This window comes from Sinocyclocheilus rhinocerous, unplaced genomic scaffold (assembly GCF_001515625.1).
Source record: "Sinocyclocheilus rhinocerous isolate Xijiao unplaced genomic scaffold, SAMN03320098_v1.1 scaffold153, whole genome shotgun sequence".
In the NCBI taxonomy this organism is placed as follows: domain Eukaryota; kingdom Metazoa; phylum Chordata; class Actinopteri; order Cypriniformes; family Cyprinidae; genus Sinocyclocheilus; species Sinocyclocheilus rhinocerous.
Genome location: NW_015660878.1, coordinates 4,111,491 through 4,130,793, shown reverse-complemented (window position 1 = coordinate 4,130,793; position 19,303 = coordinate 4,111,491). Strand labels below are relative to the sequence as shown.

At 35.1% G+C, this 19,303-nt stretch overlaps 1 protein-coding gene across 1 annotated transcript in view; it reads left to right on the top strand.

Annotated features, from left to right (window-relative positions):
* Positions 1-2,756: 2,756 nt before the first annotated feature.
* LOC107725517 (myosin-binding protein C, slow-type-like) overlaps positions 2,757-19,303 on the top strand; it is a 31,540-nt gene continuing 14,993 nt past the window's right edge. The window contains 20 exon segments of the mRNA XM_016534794.1: positions 2,757-2,966; positions 4,138-4,155; positions 6,747-7,044; positions 8,110-8,157; positions 8,736-8,786; positions 9,376-9,417; positions 9,968-10,009; positions 10,782-10,892; positions 10,976-11,124; positions 11,218-11,335; positions 11,687-11,738; positions 12,546-12,602; positions 13,248-13,256; positions 14,894-15,057; positions 15,642-15,774; positions 16,942-16,950; positions 18,264-18,388; positions 18,526-18,631; positions 18,729-18,895; positions 19,057-19,222. Of these exon segments, the coding sequence (XP_016390280.1) occupies positions 2,757-2,966; positions 4,138-4,155; positions 6,747-7,044; positions 8,110-8,157; positions 8,736-8,786; positions 9,376-9,417; positions 9,968-10,009; positions 10,782-10,892; positions 10,976-11,124; positions 11,218-11,335; positions 11,687-11,738; positions 12,546-12,602; positions 13,248-13,256; positions 14,894-15,057; positions 15,642-15,774; positions 16,942-16,950; positions 18,264-18,388; positions 18,526-18,631; positions 18,729-18,895; positions 19,057-19,222 (2,075 nt within the window).

The window sequence follows — 19,303 nt, the reverse complement described above, 5'->3', positions numbered from 1 at the left end:
TTGCTCTCTCTCTTTCTCTCTCTCTTCTCTCTGTTACTCCTATCTTTCATCCAGTGACTTTATGTTTCTATCATACTGAGAATCCTGAGCCCTTGTTTGTTTGAACTTTGATCTCTGCGATAAATAATATCAAAGGATGGAGGTTATGACCTATATCCAAATAGGCCAGCATCACAAATAGCATCCCACAGGAAAACAACAATGGAAGGAAACAAACTTTTGATGTTTTAAGTCAGCGAAAGTCTATCTCTAGAGCCATATCAGGATAATTAGCTGGCCTTTGACTACTGACTTACAGATAAGGTCAAAGATGAAAGAATCCCCATGTCAAACCCACCCTACATTACAAGGGCTGGCCAAAATGAACTTCCAGAGTCCAAAATTAACTTTGCACCAGCTAATAGAGTGTGAATGGAGCAAATTTAGCTCCATTCACACACCATTGTAAATAAATATATAAATAAATATTTATTTTGCAGTCATGAATTATTCATTGCTTTATATTAAAATAGAGTTCGAGTTATTATGCTTTATTAAGTATATAAAATTAAAACTCTTTAGGTTTGTACATATATATATATATATATATATATATATATATATATATATATGTACATTGTTTTATTGTTATTATAGTGGTTTTAATGTGAGAAATATTTCGCTTATGTGTTGCCATGATAGTTTGGAGAAAATAACATTTTACGTATACTACAAAAAAAATTTCCTATGTTTTATTTGTAGAAGGTCTGTATGTCATTCGTTTTAATTATGCACGTCAATTACTTTAACTATCATGTATTATGTTGCGGTTCCTTATACAGTTACCAGCCAACTGGCAACTTTTACTTGTGTGAGTGTTCATTTTGGACCCTGCGTATTTCACTCTCACTTTTTCTCAGTCAAAAGACGTTAAAGTGTCGTTCCTTCATGTCAGATCACTCATAAATCAGCACCAAGAGAAATAACACATTCAAGCTGTCATCTGCTCTCTGATGCCTGTTGTTCTCAGAGCCAGCAAAGTTTGCACGACTTCCACGTACAATAGTACTTTGTTTTTTTTTACAGTTTTACAATCATAAAAGATTGATTCTCAAACGAAAAGCTGTATCCATGATCTCGTACACTTTTTTGTCGATCTTTATGAACCTATTATGAATCTTTTTTAGTCTGTGTTGGTCGTGACAATAAAAAGTTAGCTGCAGTGCATTCGCTTGTCAGACAAGAAGCATGTAACTGAAAATGTTCTTTAATAAATGAGGTTTGAATTCTATCTATATTAAGCTGGAGGGCCGGCTAGTAACAACCGTTGGTGTGTGGGGGGTCAACATGAGCCTGTCTGTCCTCACGGCAGCAGTAGGGACAGCTGAACATACCTGCATTCTGTTGTGCTGCGCTGCGAGGGTAAAACAATACCTTTCAAAATTGTTGTTATTGCTGGATGAGCCAGGGGGATCTCGAAACAGCCAGAATGCCACACCAGCCAGCTCAACCGTAACATAAATGGCTCTTTAATGGGTGGAAGGACCCACGTCAGTGCCAAATCTGAGCTGAGGGATCCAAAAGATGGGTGATCTGTGGGGTGGCATCATGCACAAGACAAAAAGAGAGAGAGATAAAATAAGATTAGGTTTCTAAAAAGATTAATTAACTGGTAAACACATTTTGATTTTAAATTATTATTATTATTATTATACATTATTTTCTCACAATATCCACAAGATATAAAAAAGAGAGATGAAAAGGTTAGGGGTCTCAAAAGGCTAATTCAGGCAAAAAAGATGAATGATTAATTGATTGATTAATATTAATAATTATTATTAGTTACATAAATGTAGTGCTTTTCTCACAGCATTGACAAGACAAAAAAAAAGATAAAATAAGATTAGGTGCCTTAAAAGACTAATTCCATCAAGATTTAACATTTTTTAATTATTATTATTATTATTATTGAGTTTTTCTTATGACATGCACAAGACAAAGAGATCAAATAAGAGAGATAAAATAATTAGGTAAAATAATTATTATTAATTAAAAAGTAATAATAAAATTTGGTGTCTCAAAAGACAAATTAATATGCAAAAACATCTTGATTTATTATTATTATTATTATTAGTTGTCATATTTATATAGTGCTTAGTGGGGGAATCATTACAATAATAATAATAATTATTATTATTATTATTATTACAAATGTTATCATTTTTAGTGATCAAATTCCTGCCAGCAGATGAGGGGATCAACTAATTTTATTTTTTTTTTTTACATTGCTGAAGGTCCCATATAATTGTGTCCTAAGTCTCATAAATTCAAGTATTTCATGTTTGATATATTATCATTATAAATTATCATGCATGTGGCTCGCTGTGCCCTGTCTCCTTTGGGCTTTGGATAACGTTGCATTGCAGAAAAAAAGAAGGTATTTCTGTTGACAAGATGGCATTGCTTTGAAAATATATCACAAAGACTTCTGCAGGAGACTTTTCAGGAGTTTTATACTCCATATGAAGATGACCAAGGAAATTATGCAACATAAGACAGGATGAAGCTACAGAACACACAGAACAGAGGCTATAGTGAGTGACAATGAACTGTAGAAAACACCCAGTGAAGGAGAGAAGGACTGACAGAGACAGCAAACAAAATGAGGGAGCTGAAAGCTGAGAGATGTCAAAAATATCAAGAGGCTAAACAAGGAGAAGCGCACAGGTGTTCGCATTGGCCCTCCTCACATGCGCTCCTGACAGCAGGGGGCAGGAATGAAGCGGTCGTGCTCGGAACGCTTCACAGAGATCCTTTTGTGCCATGATCAGCCTATGGCTGGCATCCTCACAGAATTCACAGCAGCCCGTGCCAAGGCAACAGGAGCGGGTTGCCGAGACAAAGCTGCTGACATTTACATCATTTATAGTGTAGAGGAAGGTTTGTTGCTCAGAGGTTGCTCTGTAAGAGACCTAATGGAGCTCTCAGTAATGGCCCAACTTCATCATGGTCTCATATGTTTTTCCTAAACCTCCATAGAAGGTATAAAGATAGAAATAAATCCGGTATACAGACATAAATACAGTATAAACACAGATCATTTGGTGTCTGCAGTATGTGATGATAAATGTTTGAGTTATAGCTGAGTTTGAGTTGATAATGAAATGTCTGACTTTAAGTGCAGATTTCCAAGCAGTTTGAGACATAGTTGAGATCTCTTTTGAAACTCTGAAGGAAACACGTGTGAGATTACAGGACATACATCACCGTTCAAAAATTTGGGGTTGGGAAGAATTTTTAAATGTTTTTAAAAGAAGTCTCATATGCTTACAAAAGCCACACTTATTTGATCAAAAATACAGTAAAAACAGTAATATTGTGAAATATTATAACAATTTAAAATAACTGTTTTCTATTTGAATATATTTTAAAATGTAATTTATTCATGTGATGGTAAAGCTGAATTTTCAGCAGCCATTACACCAGTCTTCAGTGTCACATGATCCTTCAGAATTTAATCTAATATGCTGATTTGCTGCACAAGAACCATTTCTTTAATTATTATCAATGTTAAAAACAGTTGTGCTGCTTAATATTTTTAGGTGAAATCATTTCTGCATGATTTCAAAAGACCAGCATTTATTTGTAACATTATAAATGGCTTTACTGTCACTTGATCAATTTAATGCATCCCTTGCTGAATAAAAGTATTAATTTCTTTTTTTTAAAATTTGATCTTGTCAGGCTTTTGTTTAACTCCTCTAATCACATTAGGGTTTGTAAGAGCACTTTGATCATGCTCTGCTGGGTTTACTGTAACACTGTGTCTCACATGTGCCTCTTTAAACTGTTTGCTATATGTCTAGACATGTGCACCGCAACTAACACAATACTGCTCACTGACACCCAGTTTAAAAAAAAACAGAATGCTTTAAAGACAGACAAAGCTGCACTCATCGTTCTTTATACAAATTATACAGTGGCCTAAAAAAATAGCCAGAGTTAAAATGCCATTATATTAGATAACAAAATATTAAACCAAGTGGCATTTATTATAAAGAAAGACAGCACAAGCAATACATTTTTTAGAAAATTTTAAAGCCTCCTTACCTAAAATATAGGAAATTTCATGGAGCTGTTTTTCTTTTTTCCTGACAGATGATGGCCAACCTGAAGGTGAGTGGTGAATTTCTTCAGATAAACTTGTTTGCCTCATCCTGGATCAGTTTTTATGAGTGAATGGACAATGATAATAGAGAGTCACTGGTTGCGAAGGGGGAAAAAAACTTCAAACATAGTCTGACAAAAAATAAATTGTAGGCATTTTTTTTTTTTACAGTCAGCCAGTTATAGCCAGTTTAATCTATGACCAGATTAAAAGCCTATACTGTACATGTGGCATTATATTAGCTTCCGCTTTTAATAATAAAACATTCAAAACATTCAATGTTCATTACAACATATACCGTAACAACAAATAGCTGCAATACATTCTATATATATATTTACAGGCTAAATTTTCCTATTTTCACTCTCATCTAGGACACATGAATTTTTTGCTTTAAATGGGGGCACCTGAGTTTCTAGGCATCTATCCATTCATTCTTAACATATTAATATAAAGAGTAATCCAATGGCATTTTACTAGTCTAAGGGTTTTGAGTCATAAGATGGCGCCAATTAGCTGTTCTAGCTGTGTTTTGAAACGACTCCGAACAGAATGAAAAAAGAAGCTAATGTTGCCATGGTTAACGCTGATCATCGTAATTCCAAAACTTTAAATAAAGTAGCAATGTATGAAGCACAGTTTAAACAGATACAGTCAAACCAAGCAGTTTTCTGTTGTTCGATGTAGTAAACCCATGTAAACATCCTGAACCCGTTGCGAAATCTGCATGGAGAAATCGTTCGCCCTCTCGCGAAATTCCAGATCACGGATACTAGCCTATTGAAATAACCGGATTTTTCGCATGCGAAAATTCACCGAAAGATAAGTAAATATGACCACGCCTTTATTCTTACCGTTTAATTAATAGGCCTACTCGAGTCATCAAGGGGCATTTACGATTAGTAGTTTGAGTGTCAAAACCACGCAAATTTGCAGATAAAGTAGTGATGTTATGTTGCCATGGGCAACAGTAAAATTAAAGTAGGCCATAATACAAAAAATGCCTGCTTAATTTGCAATGAGAAAGACCTAATAAACTGACCTGACACAAATAAACCACTGGTTGATTGAGTTCTGTGAGTGTATAAGTGTGTCTGGAAGTACTGATGTTGACATGTTTTGTATGACACAATTTCTGCTTTAAGCAACAAAGTACAGTATAAACATTCAGTCATGAAAAATGGGGGCAAAAACAAAAGTGTTGCGTTTATAATTTTGTTCAGTGTAATAAGCACACAGCACCGGCGTGCAAACATGGTGAGCACAAATGTGAAGTAGGCTACTCACCAGATGAGTATCACTGTTATTTCATATATCAGCCAGATGGTCTGAATCCCTGTATTCTGTCCAGCTGATCATGGGTTATTGATTCAGATGACATTCAGGCTAAGGCCCTTGTTACCAGTGCACTGGTAATATACACTTCTCATTTGAGGTGCTAGAATGATTTTTGGCTTCGGAGCCATTATTTGTAAAGCTTCTGGCTTGTACAAGTATGGTTTCCTATCACATGGATAGTAGGTATTGTACTAGTTCCATCTACAGCCAGTGATAGAAAGAAACCATATATAAATAATTGACATATACAAAAAATGTTGAATGATGTCGTTTGAGAGAGGCGGGGCATAGAGGACCTACAATAATGTACAGTATTTGAAAAATAATGTGTTTTTAAAGCATGTCAACATATTCTGTTACACCAAATACACAAAATAATGATCTTTAAAAAAGCATCATATGACCCCTTTAATATAAAGTATATTTTAAATAAATATACACTAAACTTAGCACATCTATAAACCTTTGTGTAAGAGAAAAATTAATTTTAATTATTGACTGTAGTTGTTCTGTATAAACATACTGTATGGATATTTAAAATATTTAAATGCACAGAATTTATATATTATATTGTATATTTTATTATTAAAATGTGTATAAAATATTTAAATAAAGTATAATAAACTATAAATTATAATAAACTATTAATAAATAAATATACACATTTTGTGCAGGAGAATAATTCATTCTCATAATTGACTGTAGTTGTTGTGTACAAACATGGATATTCAGAAAAACTGTTAAATGTGTAACATTTTTATTATTAACATAAATATTTTTAAATAAATATACACTATACGTAAACCATATGTAATTTATGCAGAGAATAATTCATTCTCATTATTTACTAGTTATTGAGTACAAATATGCTGATTAATAAATATATAATATCATATGTATATGTATATATTATTTGATTTTATATTTTAAAATATACTTCAAACATCTTTAGACATTTTGTACATGAGAATAATTAATATCATTTTAAATTATTTTTAATACTCCACAAGTAGATGCTTGCAGAGCCTGTTGTACTTTGCTTCTTTTGGGATTTACAGTTTCATAGATGTACAGTGACGAGATCTGTTTTGGTCACTTATTCAAATTGACTTGAAAAATGCCATTAAATTAAATCTGTAATTAGCATGTAAATATATGTAATGCACATATTTGACCAGTTTAGTCACTTTACATCTATGTGAGTGTGTGCATGTGTAAGCATTTGAGTGGAAGGTGGCTTCCTGAAGTCTTGCTGCTCTAGCCTGGCTGTGTTTGCTGTACAGAGGCTAAAGTGGCAACCAAAGACACAGAGGCCATAGTGACTGTCACAGAAGCAGAGGCAGCCGTGCCCATGCCTGCTGCTGAGACCCCTCAGCCACAGCCTGTAGTAATTGTGGTGACTGAACTAGAGCCAGTAGAGGGTGAGGTCACAGACCCACAGCCATTAGTGACAGAGCCTGTAGAGAACGGCCACAATGAACCTGAGCCAACACAGGCTAAGAAGCATGTCGAGGTGACTGAGGTAAAAGAAGAGGAGTCCGGCACCTCAAAAGTTCCCGGCGAGTATTGCAAAGAGTAAAATCCTAATAACAACTTGTCAGTGTTGGGAAGCTTCTTTGAAACTAGTTTGCAAAGCTACAAGCTACATAAAAAGTGACAACATTAGAAGATATATTAAATTATATTTAAATGAACTAATTTTTTTTTGAAAATGACGCAATAATTAAATAACGAAAGCATGTGGACTTACAGTGGACTTACTGATCACTATTGGCACATACATGCACACACACAAATATTGTAGAAATGCACAGTTTGCATTCAACCAATATTTTACATCTAAAAACAGGGAGGTTATTGAGATATTCATCTGGTCATTTGACCTTATGTGATGAATGTCATATGACCTTATTACATAAGTCTTCATTCTTGTGTAAAACATATTTACAATAAAAATCACACAAACAACAGTAACAATTCAACAGTATTTTTTCTTTTCTTCTCTCATTACACTACATAAATTCTAGCTGGAAAAAACAACTGAAGTACAGTTAAATTGCTAAATATATGTACTATGTTGTTTAGTTACTGTACTTTCTCCCCAACACTGCAAGTTGCATACGATTTGGGTCAAGTACATGTGGAGCCAAAACTTTAATAATCACTGATATCAACAGAAGCATTAATAACCAGTATTTTCCATCATATTTAGTTTTGTTGAACCCATCAGGGATGTTCAACTTGTCTAACCGTCTAATATCCCTGATCTGATCTACAGATCTTTAATGTTTCATCAGCAGTACATGTTTTGACCCTGGTGTTTCTTCCAGATCTCTCACTACCATCCAAAGACTCAAAGGTTTCTTTCACTTTAACCTGCAGGAAAGTCCTTCAAAGGAAATTCTCGTTTGTAATGCAAATGTTACATTTAATTCCACTTCTGTGGTCTTTAAAGCTCTGTACTGACAGTGCCTGTAAGATATCTAGCATGCATGTGTGTGATGCACAGTAAATCCCACAGCAAGTCCAAAAGAGTAAGAAAACTCCACTAAGATGTTATAATCTAGTTTATACGTAGACTGTTTGTATTTGTGTCCACTAACATTTGAATTTATACTGATCAGCACCTTCAATGAAGAAGTCTGCTGATACAAAAGCTACCCCTATAAAAGGTATTGTATGTCAACAGAGGACAGAGAAGTATATCAGTCAGTGTGTGTTTTGAGTGGAGATGTGTGTATATGTGCTTTGAGCATTTATACTCACTGTGTTTTCTCAGAATCTTTAATAATGTGGCATTCAGACATTCAGGCCGCATTGCTGGATCTGTTCCTGTAGCAAAACAAGAATCTTCTGCAATAATTAAAGCATAGCTTTTCTCTGTGTATTGCAAAATGCTCATGGGTTTCACCGGCAAGCCAGAATATAACCTCACACTTCCTTCCATCCACATGTGTGCTGCTTCATGGCCCGGCGGGCCATCAGATAAGCTTGTGGTTGTATACATATCGCTTCTGTCTTGCAAAGCACACTCTTATCCTCACACGTATACACAGCCACAACAAAGTCACATACCATTCCTGTCATGCTTGTCCAAGACACCGGCAAACATTCCCAGCATTCCATCTTTTACTTGTAAGTGGGTCCATGTTGAATTGAAAGTTCATGTATGCATGCTGTGTTTGGTCTACGGCTGGAAATGGAGTTCAGTGATAGGTTGGTGTATGTGTCAATCACACCTTTATTTCAGATAAAGATGATGATGTCACCGCCAGCACTCCATCACCTCCACCTCCAGCAGGTTGGTAACCATGACGACCCATCCTCATTAAATTACTATTTACACGTCTTTACTAATGTTGTTGCTATAAAAATGCCAGGTGAGCTTTTGAAATTCAAAATGCAAATACTTTAGGAGAATTTAAGAATAAAACCAGCTAAAGATTGGACTAAAAATGAATATTTACAGCTCTAGATGAAACTCACAAAGGAACGTATGAGCAAAAAAACATGCACTTCACGTTTGTGATTTCTGCCTGATTCATACAAGCATTTAGACCCTTTATATAACATATGTTCATATCTATATAAAGGAAGGGATGCAGAAGACATCTGATGTGTATACAGTATACACATAATGCTTGTACAGAAATGCATAATTCATGTTTTTGCATATAATACATGTTTTGTATTGTAAATTGTAAGTAAAAAAAACATGCAAAATTAAGGAAAAAAGGGAATTAATTAATTACTTAAAAAAGCTCTGTCAAAATATGCAGCAATTTATTAAATTGAACTTTTCATAATTAACTTGTTTTAGGTCAATAAACACCCCTTTACTTGGCTAAAACAGATACTCATAATAAATAATATTTTGTTTTCTTTCACAGAGGATGGCAGCATTCCCAAGAAACTTTCTATTGACCTTCCTAGTAAGAGTCTTTCACTAATTAATGCCCCCTATTACTTTCTACCCAGAGATATGTTTATTTTTAGATTATATGTGAATATTAATTTGAGCAAACAGGTTGAAGATTAATACAGTTATTTACAGTAGAGCCTTGCCCTCTGAATTTACATTTACTTCCAGTGTAACACTCTCCAACACATAAAGTCCTGATAATTCCAGCTTTTATTTCACCATAAAACACATTTTTATGACATAAGCATTGCGCAAACATTATAATAGTTGTTAGAATACTACAACATTTATTTATCATATTTTAATCATTTTAAAGAAAGACAGCCTTTAATAAACAACTAGGTTAACAGAAAAGACAACTGAACAAGTATGGAACGACACAACCATTGTGTCATATTTCCCTAAATAGAGTGCCAATAACAATCTGTTCCTGCTTTCTGTTCATGTTTTATATGTGGAATTGTGTGCCATTGTGTGTTACAGTGTGTTTGTTGGCCGCAATGGACTTTACAGTAATATTTCTTATAATATGCTGTAAATTTCTCTCTGTCTCTGTTTAGATGATAGCGACCCTGAGTCAACCAGGGGGAGAAAAGACTCAGGTAATTCTATAACTACTGTAGATGCATTAACTGATCCCTAGAAGCCAGAAACACAGGATGCAATAGGAATATGTTTAGCGATAAGACGCTTTCTAGTGCCTAATTTTTCCCACAATGGACAGCCAAATGAAACCGGCACATGGGTACATTTGGCCAGAGCGGTGAAATAATCCCAAACCCCGTCTTGAAAGAAACTTGAGGGGTTTTGTAGATCATCTGCCTTTTCACACTCCATGGGCAAATGAATGGCACAGGTCAGAATATTATTTGGTAAAGATTTAATCTCATCATTGATCACTGACTAAAAACATCTGTGAAATCTCACTGAGCAATCTGAATATTTTCCGAAATGATTTTGCTACACAATGTATATTTACATATGTTAACCGATTCTCTCTTTTCCCTCTTAAAGGTCATTGTTCAGTGTCTTTATGCTTTCCATGTTGCTTTGTGGCAGCAATGTGTGATGACGATGTGTCACTGTGTGTTTGTTGAGTACTTGTGTGTGTGTGTGTGTGTGTGTGTGTGTGTGTATGTGTGGATGATTGGAAGATATATGGATTTCAAATATTTTATAATAACTTTCATTAAGAAATTTGATGCATATGAATATATTTATATAGAAATATAGAGATATTAACATTTGAATGTGCACTAACTACTGTAATTACCTATTCAGTATTATAATATGCTAATAAAAATGAACGTTATTATAAAAAGTAACCAAAAATGTACGAGTGCGGTAAGTGTGTTCTTTCTCCTAATTGGTCAGTGTGGTCTCTGGGGGACGGCCAGCCTCCCGAGGAGATTGACAAACAGATTGAGACTCTGCCGCTCTCGACTCTGTTGATTGAAAAGCCTCAGAGTGGTTCCATCAATGTAGGTCAGTATCTCAGGCTCTTGTGCACATCGTTTTAGATCTCGCAGCATTTATTCAACAAAACCATCTATTATATTGTTTGAAAGGTGGAGACATCAACTTCGTTGCTAAGGTGGAGGCCAAAGACTTGCTTCGTAAACCAACCATTAAGTGGTTCAAGGGCAAGTGGATGGATCTGGCTAGCAAGACTGGGAAGCATCTGCAGCTTAAAGAATCTTTCGATCGCTTTACCAAGGTGATCCCACTCAAACAATGTATTGTGAAGAAGCATTTGCATAACTTTCCTATTCTTCTAGTAATATTTGGCATTGGTTTCCCTCTGCTGTAGATTCACACCTTTGAGATGCGCATTATAAAGGCGAAGGAGAACTATGCAGGGAATTACAGATGTGAGGTCAACTACAAAGACAAATTTGATAGCTGCTCTTTTGACCTGGAGATCAAAGGTTTGTTTTCTGATTCAACCCGACAGACACATAATCAAAGACACCAATACTACCGTTCAAAAGTATGATTTTAAATGAAATTGATCAAAAGTGACAATGAAGACAAGTAATGACAGTAAAATCAGTTTTGCATCACAGGAATAAATTACATTTTTAAAATATATTCAAATAGAAAACAGCAATTTATAATAATATTTCACAACATTACTGTTTTTTACTCTATTTTATAATCAAATACATGAAGTCTTGGAGAGCATAAGAGACAAAAACTTACTGAACGGTAGTGTACATTTTAATCTCTTTGCTGTGTTTCATTTTTTTCTATTTCTATTTCTGCTGTTTTTCCCCCAGAAGTCTCAGACGGTTCTCAAAACATTGACATCCGCTCAGCTTTCAAAAGAAGGTAAAGGGGGAACATCCTCCCTGGAAATTATTTTTATTAAGAGAAATGTATAGCAATGTTCAAAAAAATGGCAGAAAATATAAAACTGTGTTTTTAGTGATAAAATCAACAATAATAATAAAAAATGATAATGTTACTGTATGCTATGAGATAATTTCTAAATTCTGGCTATTATCAAGCATTTTTTTTATTTTTATAGAAATTATGTTACAATATAATTCAGAATTAAAAGTAAATCATATTTGATACTTGAAAATCTTAAAATATTACTTTCCAGGAGAAATGTTGCATTAAAATGCCAGAAGATCTTCTCTGTGAATGTTTACTCAATTAAACCAGGACTTCTGTTCCAGTAATCCTTAACAAACCGATGTACATAAACATGGTTTGTTGAAGGACTGGGTTACCAGAAAGTTCTCAGTTAACCATTTTGTCAAAAATATTTACCACCAAATCCACCCGTCGACCAAACCAACCAACCAAACCAATGTGTTGAACTGTTCAAAGGCCAACGCTTGCACTGGGAACTTCCACCCCAACAATGTGTCAGAAAGCAACGCAAACTATCCAAGCTCATACAGTTCTCCCAAAGTACCACTGGGAGAATCAGTCATGAGACCACTAGGAGCTTGTGCACAAATCAGTTCGCCCAACGGTCGCGAAGCGAAAGGTTCTTGTGTACACCTCAATCCTACATTCGTTCGGATGCAGAGATTGCAGGCTTTTGCGTTGTTCTTTTAGCATTGTTTGATTCTGATGTTTGTGACTTTTCTGATTCAATTTCCATTAATCTCTTGTGAACAACAGCAGTGAAGGCCAAGACGATGCAGGCGAGCTTGACTTTAGTGGGCTTCTCAAACATAGGTGAGAACTCTAGTCTGGTCCCCCAATGGGACCAATTCTTTCTTATTTTTTGTCCTTTTTTATCTTAAGCCCTGACAGGGGTGTCTTTTTCTTCATACTTGATTTTACACTGTTGTTAAAATCCAACAGTATCTTTTTACACTCTTAAAAGAAATGCGTTCTTCATGTTATTTATTGCAACAAGGCAACTACTCTTCCATTAAAATGTTTAAAACAATATTTGTGTGCCATTATTATTAATAATAATTTTGGCATATAAATTTTGTATTTTGGCATATAAATAAGACTGCATAAATGCAAACAAGTGTATTGTGTTGCCAACATAAATTAAATGCTGGATTCACACACAGTATCTTCATATACACAATATATATATATAATAATATATATATATATATATATTCATTTGTAAGTCGCTTTGGATAAAAGCGTCTGCTAAATGACTAAATAAATAAATAAAATAAATAAATAAAATAAATATACACAATCTTATTTTGGGGGTTTTGCCTCTAGAAGCATCTTTTTTTCATGAGGATTTGCTTTGTTGTTAGCTAATATCAGAAGTTAAACTCCTGCATAATGGAAAAAAAGAAAAGTTAGAAAATTATCTTGGCTTGTCTCTTTTCTTCTTCCCTACACTTTCAGACAAGGCAGGTTAGTATCGTAGGTAATTAATCGATTAGACGTTATCACTGGTAAGTAATATAATCCTTTAGCTTCCCAAGCATGACCTGAACAGGAACTGTATAAGCAAGAGTGTTGGCCTACTGTAGTCCGGTAACACTTTATTTAAAGACAGCGTTCATAAAAGATTCAGCAACGTTCTGAAATGATGGAAACAACCCTTTCAAGGTCAGAACCTGATGGAAAGGGAATGTTTTCAACTCATTTACGAGTTGTTGATGGAGCACTTCTACATGAAGCTGTGAAATAGTGTTATCACTACTTTTGTTAATGGAATTTTGATTTATACTCGAGAAACAAGACGCACAACTGCAACTGCAAACTTTCAGTGTTCTTAATACTTGCCTGAACAACTACAGACTTTTAAACACACATTAAAACATGAAAATAATAATGTTACCTCCAGACATTCAGGGAAATGTCTGTGTAAGAAGAGGGCTGAATGACAAAAACTGATGATGACTAATTTAACTGTCTCACACCCTGATCATTAACGACTGTGATCATGTATAACAACAATATTCACTCCTAATAATAAACATTGACTTCTAACCCTAAAATAAAAGAAAACAACTACATTGCCAGATGTGTTTAGATAGAACTCCTGCAAAGAGATGGGTACAGTTTAAGCTATAGGACAGAGTCAATAGAATACTATTAATGAATGAAGAATTGTAATTAAGGCTGTTGATCAAATCTATCTATCTATCTATCTATCTATCTATCTATCTGTCTGTCTCTTTTATCTATCTATCTATCTATCTGTCTGTCTGTCTGTCTGTCTGTCTGTCATCTATCTATCTGTCTGTTTGTCTGTCTGTCTGTCTGTCTGTCTATCTACCTATCTATAATTATATTATTTGTGCATTGTTTTTATTGTTGATCTATTTATCTATATATAAATTAAGCACACCAACAATAAAACAAAACACTTATGTAATACTGATATAATTATGTACTCTCCACGTATTTTTATAGTTGGTCTATTTACTTTGTTCATCTTTGTGTCACATTAAGTTAGTTAAACACTTAAACCTTTTAAACACATTTTGAGACCTGTACTAAATTCATTTTACATTGACAGCCCTAATTATAAATCTTCCTAACATAAATGATATTATAATGCACTCAAACAAATGTCACACTTCTCTTTTAGTAAATGATTTTAGTCTGTTGATCCATCATGAGCACGATCATGTTAACCACGTGATAACACAATGTTCTCCCCTTTTTACTGACCTTATCCTTTCCAATCCTAGTGAAATTGAAAAGTAGTACTGCAGCTCCTCACTAAATTCTTGTCCCCAGTCATAAACACAGAACCATCCCTTCCTTGATCATGTCAACCCCTGTGTAGCTAAAAACTAGTGAGGCATCTCTCCCTGTAACAGGTTACCATGACATAGGCAGGTTATCCAGCCCATCTCTTTGTGTGACATGTCTTGAGGAACTAGAAATAAGGAAGGAAATAATGGAACATTCATCATTCTCTTCTCATATTAAAGCCTATGAACATTCCGACATAGCGATCTAGTTCCTCAACACATGTTGAAGAGCCCTAGCCATGACCTCTGACCTCTTACTGTCTTACTGCTCTGTGATGTCAGGGAGCACAAGCAAGAGGAAGTTTCTGAGGTGGATGTGTGGGAGATTTTGAAAAATGCCCGACCTGATGAATATGAGAAGATTGCTTTTACGTATGGCATCACCGATCTCAGAGGCCTGCTGAAAAGACTGAAGAAAACCAAAAAGGAAGAGAAAAAAAGTGAAGGTGCTGATTTAAACTCTATTAGATGTTTATTTTGCTTGATAAATGTGCAGTATTCAGTTCACATGTAAAATGTAAAATTCTTCAGTTGAATAACTGTGTGAATATTTTGCTTAAAATCACTCTCAGGCCATGCTAGGATGTAGAGTTTTTTTTTTTTTTATCATAGCAGATTTGGAGAAATTTAGCATTACATCACTTGCTCACAAATGGATCCTCTGCAGTGAATGGGTGCCGTCAGAATGAGAGTCCAAACAACTGATAACAACATCACAATAATCATGTAGATGCCAGTCTATCAATTAACATCTTGTGAAGTGAAAAACTGTGTGCTTGTAAGAAAAATAATGGCATTAATTGATGGACTGGAGTCTTTTTATTTACTTTTTAATCAGCTGTTTGGGCTCTCATTCTGACGGCACCCATTCACTGCAGAGGATCTACTGGTGATCAAGTGATGTAATGCTAAATTTCTCCTAATCTGCTCTAATGAAGAAAAAAGTAATCTACATCTTTGATGGCCTGAGGGTACATTATCAGTAATTTTTCATTTTTGGGTGAACTATTCCTTTAACTCTCCACTGTAGCATTTGCCAAGAGACTGGAACCTGCGTATCAGGTGGACAAAGGCGGAAAGATCCGGTTAGTTGTGGACCTTGCTGACCCGACCGTGGAGTTAAAATGGTACAAGAATGGCCAAGAGATCCGTTCTACTCCAAAGTATGTCACCTCCTATTCTTACATGCAAATTTTTACAACTACATTCAGAAACACGCTCATGTGAAATCCTCTGTATACACCAACCTGCTTAAACCCTTCATTTATTGTGTTCTTTGGCTTGCTGGTCACAGGGGACACAGAAATGACTCTGTTTGCAGCAAACACACTTGCTACACACACAAGTGAACCATCAGCATTTCATACCCGGCAAACACGTAACGTTCTTTAAACATTAATCTGTGCCATATGATAACTTCCAGAAATGTTTAAAGGACGTTATGTGATTGAAGGCCAATGTGAAGCTCTTGAGCTACATTTTAAGTTTTAAATGTAGTGTACAGTGAGTAATTAACAACAGGAAACTGTACAGGAAAAAGGCCCCAACACCCTCACAGGACTTTAATAGAGTTGCAAAAGCTGCCTGAAATTTGTACATTAAATGTATATTTACCTCTAATGCTCTGGAGAAATATGTTATGGTAATATTGCACAAATAGTCACTGCTCCGCTGTTTGGCATAATAAATATAAGACAAAATAAACTTTACACAAAAATATTGTTTTGTAATAATTTGTAGCTTTGTAATAAATAACATTTAAAAACAAAATATTTTGTAATAATGTCTATTAAAGTGCTACAAAAAATTAAAAACACTTTTTATCTTATTTTTAAGACAATGTTTAATGCTAAGGAGTAAATAAACACAAGTGTATAGTTTCTATAACAGAATTTATGTTGCTTCATTTTTTAATAATTGTAAAAGACAATGATTTGTTATTAAGTTATTTGAAAATTAAGGAAAAGCATATTTTAACCCACTTCTCATGGTTGTTCAGAGCAACTAAATTAAAGCCATTTGGGTGGTCGGTGCAGTTTTCTGGTTGCTTATCTTCAGTGATGTCTATCCCAGTGTTCCCTGCTTTTTGGAGGACTCTCTCTTTTTCTTCTTCCAACTTTACTCTTTCTCTTTCTCTCTCTCTCTCTCTCTCTCTCTCAACAGTAACTGTAACACTAATAGCTATTCCAGCCCTGTTTGATCTAGGCATGATGTCTATCTGTCCTTTCTGTCTGTTATGCAATGGTGATTCCACCTGTCTGCCATAACCTCCACTTCCACCTTCTCCATCCTGTGCTCCGGCTGTTCTGGCTCCTCTGTTCACCACAAAGTAATAGGAAGTAAGTCAGCCAGTCCACAGGACTGTCTTGTATATCTGAACTGCTGTATGGGTCTGTTCAGATGCTTTCAGTGCCATGTTGTAATGTACAGTATAATATATTGCATATGTTGAATGGAATAACAAACTATAAGTAATCCAGCAATCACACAAGCAAGAATGTTATTTTACTGAATATCAGCACACACTCACAACTTAGACACAATATGGCCAGTTATTTTGTCTATATTTTCTCTGCCAATGAAGAAAGTTCCAAAACAAGCCAAAGCAGGGTCAAGTTTTGTGTATTTATGAGCAAAATACAATCAGATCAATCAAATTATAGGACCGGAATTAACTTCTGTACAATATACATTATTTCCATTTTCTCTTTCCTAACTTAAATGTTTAATTGTGAAATTCAACAGGATAAATAAAAGAAAGAAAGAAAGAAAGAAATGAATAAGACTGAACGAAAGAATAAGTAAAATACAGAATAAGTGAATTAAAGCAATCAATAACGTAAAGAATGTAAAAATGAATGAATGAATGAATGAATGAAATCAATAAACTAAAGACTGACTGACTCACTGAATGAATGAATTAATGAATAATGAAATAAAGCAATCAAAAATGAAGACAATAAACTAATAAATGAATGAATGAATAAAATATATAATCAATAGAGAAAGAAAGAAAGAAAGAAAGAAAGAAAGACTAATTGGAAGAAAAAAGAAAAGATTGAATGAATGAACATAAAAAACAGAGTGAATGAATGAATTATTAAGACTGTGAATAAGTGAATGAATGAATGAAAATATAAAAAGGTTAAATAAAAACTGGATGGATGGATGGATGGATGGCTGAATGAATGAACGAACAAACAAACGAATGAATGAATGAATCTAATAATGTTAGGGTTAGGGATGTGAAGTAAAAACAGCCTCTTAAAGGAACACTCCACTATTTTTGAAAATAGGCTCGTTTTCCAACTCCCCTAGAGTTAAACAGTTGAGTTTTACCGTTTTCGAATCAATTCAGCCGATCTCCGGGTCTGGCGGTAGCACTTTTAGCTTAGCTTAGCATAGATCATTGAATCTGATTAGACCGTTAGCATCTCGCTCAAAAAAGCGAGATGCTAACAGTCTAATCATATTCAATGATCTATGCTAAGCTAAGCTAAAAGTGCTACCGCCAGACCCGGAGATCGGCTGAATGGATTCGAAAACGGTAAAACTCAACTGTTTAACTCTAGGGGAGTTGGAAAATGAGCCTATTTTCAAAAATAGTGGAGTGTTCCTTTAACTTCCAGTAACTAATGAATTGATTGTGCAGGTATATCTTTGAGCACAAAGGCATTCAACGGATAATGGTTATTAACAACTGTCAGATAAACGATGATGCTGCCTACTCAGTCACTGCAGGAGAAGAGAAGTGCACCACTGAACTGTTTGTGAAAGGTGCGTCCACCCTACCAGCCTACGATTTCATGCTCAAAAAGTGACAGAACTGATAAATGCTGATTGTTTTATAACAACTTTCCTGAACACTGCCTGCCAAGGATTTGATGATGTACTCCTTTGGTCCTCCTATGTAGAACTGCCTGTGAACATAGTGAAAAAGCTGGAGCCTGTAAAAACCACAGTGAACGAGAGAATTGAACTGGAGTGCGAAGTGTCTGAGGAAGGAGCCAAAGTTAAATGGTATGTGCAATGGGGATTTTAGGTGTTTAATACCCCATTTTTGTGTTAAACAAGCAAAGCAAAATGACATCACCTCTTTGCTGACTGTCTGGTACAGGATGAAGAATGGGGTTGAGGTCCCCACAGGGGTGCGCTCACGGTACCGTGTGAAAAGCGAGGGGACCAAACACTGGCTGATCATTGACGATGCCACAAAGGACGACACTGGCACCTACTCCCTGATGGCCACCGGGGGCACCACTGAAGCTCACGTTCAAGTTGATCGTATGATAATATTGCTATTTGAGAGTGACATTTGCCTTTAAGGAACTTTCTGAAGCTATTTGAATTAAAAACAAAAGCGTCTTTATTTCACCCTTTCTCTCCTGTTTATTAACTTTTGTATTTTTCGTTTGTTTCCTGTTACCTGCCACTGGATGATTCAGTGAAGCCTCTGAAGATTTTAATGGATCTACAGAGTGTGACAGTGTTGTTGGGTCAACCTCTTAAATTGAACTGTGAGATTTACCCTGGAAACGTCCTGGGCCGCTGGTACAAGAACGGCCAGCTGATCCAGCCTAGCGAACGACTCAGCATTATACACAGAACCAAGTACAACAATTTACTCATTCAATATTAAACTAATCCCAATCACATCCGCTCATCGACTCATATAGTATACTGCACATAAAT